Source organism: Poecilia reticulata, linkage group LG1 (assembly GCF_000633615.1).
Source record: "Poecilia reticulata strain Guanapo linkage group LG1, Guppy_female_1.0+MT, whole genome shotgun sequence".
Lineage (NCBI taxonomy): Eukaryota > Metazoa > Chordata > Actinopteri > Cyprinodontiformes > Poeciliidae > Poecilia > Poecilia reticulata.
This window is the reverse complement of record NC_024331.1, coordinates 33,678,428-33,680,596: the sequence shown is the minus strand read 5'-3', so window position 1 is coordinate 33,680,596 and position 2,169 is coordinate 33,678,428. Positions and strand designations below refer to the sequence as shown.

Genomic DNA, 2,169 nt, shown 5'->3' with positions numbered 1-2,169 from the left:
CCAGAGACAGAACCAGAGACAGAACCAGAACCAGCATCAGAGACAGAACCAGCATCAGAACCAGAGACAGAACCAGCATCAGAACCAGAACCAGAACCAGAGACAGAACCAGAATCAGAACCAGAGACAGAGACAGAGACAGAACCAGAACCAGAGACAGAGACAGAACCAGAACCAGAGACAGAACCAGCATCAGAACCAGAGACAGAACCAGCATCAGAACCAGAACCAGAACCAGAATCCTCAGTGCCTGCTTGGGGTCACGACCTCACCTCTATGCTGACTTGGATGGGCTGGCGGTCTCCGCTCTTGGTGTGTGGGACGCCCTCGGTGTCGTAGCGCCCGTGGTAAACCACCGACTCCTCGTCTCTGGACTGCTGCTCCAGAGGAAACACGATTCCTCCGATGTTCATGTTGCTGCAAGGAAGAGGAGGAAGAGGAAGGTCACATGACCTCAGGGGTCGGACTCACGGTCCGGCCTGGACTGGGGGCCCGGGGGGCCTGGGGGCCCGGGGGGCCTGGGGGGCCGCGGCCCCACCTGGAAATATGCCCCCCATACAAAGACTGTCGTGAGAATCAAGACAAAAACCTAATCAATAAATAAATTCTAAAATAATTACACCTATAACTCCTATTTGTTCTTCCTCCCTTTGTAACATCCTAAATACGTTTTTTAGTTTTCACACCCTAAGAAATTATTTTCATTTATGTTTTTCTGAAGTTACACCAAGAAATAAAGAAGAAAAAATAAATTAGACATGTTTTCTTTACTTTTTGAGCCACTCAAATAAAAAGATATTTATATGTAATTTATTTTTGTTTTGTGCTGAAATACTGAAGAGAGAAAAAGAAATAAAAAAGGAAATTATATATAATTTTCTTTTTGTTATAAATGGATGTTTGTGTTCGCAGCTCCTGCTGTGACGCAGCATTATGACGTCAAACAATATTATTCATAAACACATTTCTCCTTATTTTATCTGTGGCTGTAAGGAGTCACGTGTCTCCAGGTGTGATCCACAGGTGAACCTGAATCACCTAATTATTACCAATAATTATCCGGAATATTGTCTGATTTCTCTGAGGAGCTTAACGAACCGCAAACATCCAACCTGATCCCGCATCATTTATTCAGCGGGTGTCCGATGCTGCGGCCTGCAGGAGGAAGAGGAGGAAGAGGAGGCCGCAGACCCCGCGGGTCTCTCCTCTTACCTCCTCTCCTGATGACCTCTGACCTCCCACCCCGCCGCAGCGCAGGGACCTTACGTGGCCTCCAGGGCTCCGGGCTTCACCGCCACCTCGACCCGGTACTTGGATCCCGTCAGCAGCTTGATGGTCCGGCTCTGGCCGAAGCGGGTTCCGTCCACCTTGAAGAAGACGGGTCCGTCGTTCGGCTGGATCCAGAGCGCGACCTGGATGGTGATGATCGGCGGGACGTCGTCCATGTTCCCGGGATGCGGCTCCGGCTGCTGGAGGAGAGGATGCTGACAGGGACCAGCGGCTTCCGGTCGCACCTTTCACAATAAGAGCAGGGCCAGCCCTGGCTCAACGCTGATGATGTCATTTCCGAACTTTTTATCTTATTTGATCATATTCGGAGCTTCATATCGTTTCAGTTATTTAAGGCCATAAAGTTTTGAATCATTTCAGGTTTTAAATGTTTGGATCAAGTTTTCATCATAACTCAGATTATTTCTCTTCAGCTTCATTTACGGTGATCGATTTCCAGTGATCTATAATTCATATTGGCTGCACAGTGGAGCAGTGGGTAGAGCTGCTGCCTTGCAATAAGAAGGTTCTGGGTTCGATTCCCGGTCTTTCTGCATGGAGTCTCCATGTTCTCCCTGCATGGTGGGTTTTCTCCAGGTTCTCCAGTTTCATCCCACAGTCCAGAAACATGACTGTCAGGTTAACTGGTCTGTCTGAGTTCTCTGTGTGTGTGTGTGTGTGTGTGTGTGTGTGTGTGTGTGTGTGTCCTGTGCGACAGACTGGTCACCTGTCCAGGTGACCCTGCCTCTCCTCAGAACGTTGGCTGGAGAGGCTATTTGTTCAACTATCATAAATAAATTCCTCCACATTCAGAAACGTTTTGCTCTCTGACTGTTCAACCTAAAAACCATCAAACTTTTAAACAAATCCGTCGTTCAGCTGTTATTAAACGACTCAGAT

The 2,169-nt window shown here is 48.0% G+C and overlaps 1 protein-coding gene across 1 annotated transcript in view; it reads right to left on the bottom strand.

Annotated features, from left to right (window-relative positions):
- The window catches only part of cnrip1a (cannabinoid receptor interacting protein 1a), a 2,750-nt gene extending 1,231 nt beyond the window's left edge, over nt 1–1,519 (bottom strand). Inside the window, exons 1-2 of the mRNA XM_008421396.2 lie at nt 1,267–1,519; nt 273–417 (exon numbers count right to left, since the gene is read on the bottom strand). Coding sequence (XP_008419618.1) covers nt 273–417; nt 1,267–1,445 — 324 coding nt within the window. The 5' untranslated portion in view covers nt 1,446–1,519. The remainder of the gene's footprint in view (nt 1–272; nt 418–1,266) is intronic.
- Between the last annotated feature and the right edge of the window lie 650 nt (nt 1,520–2,169).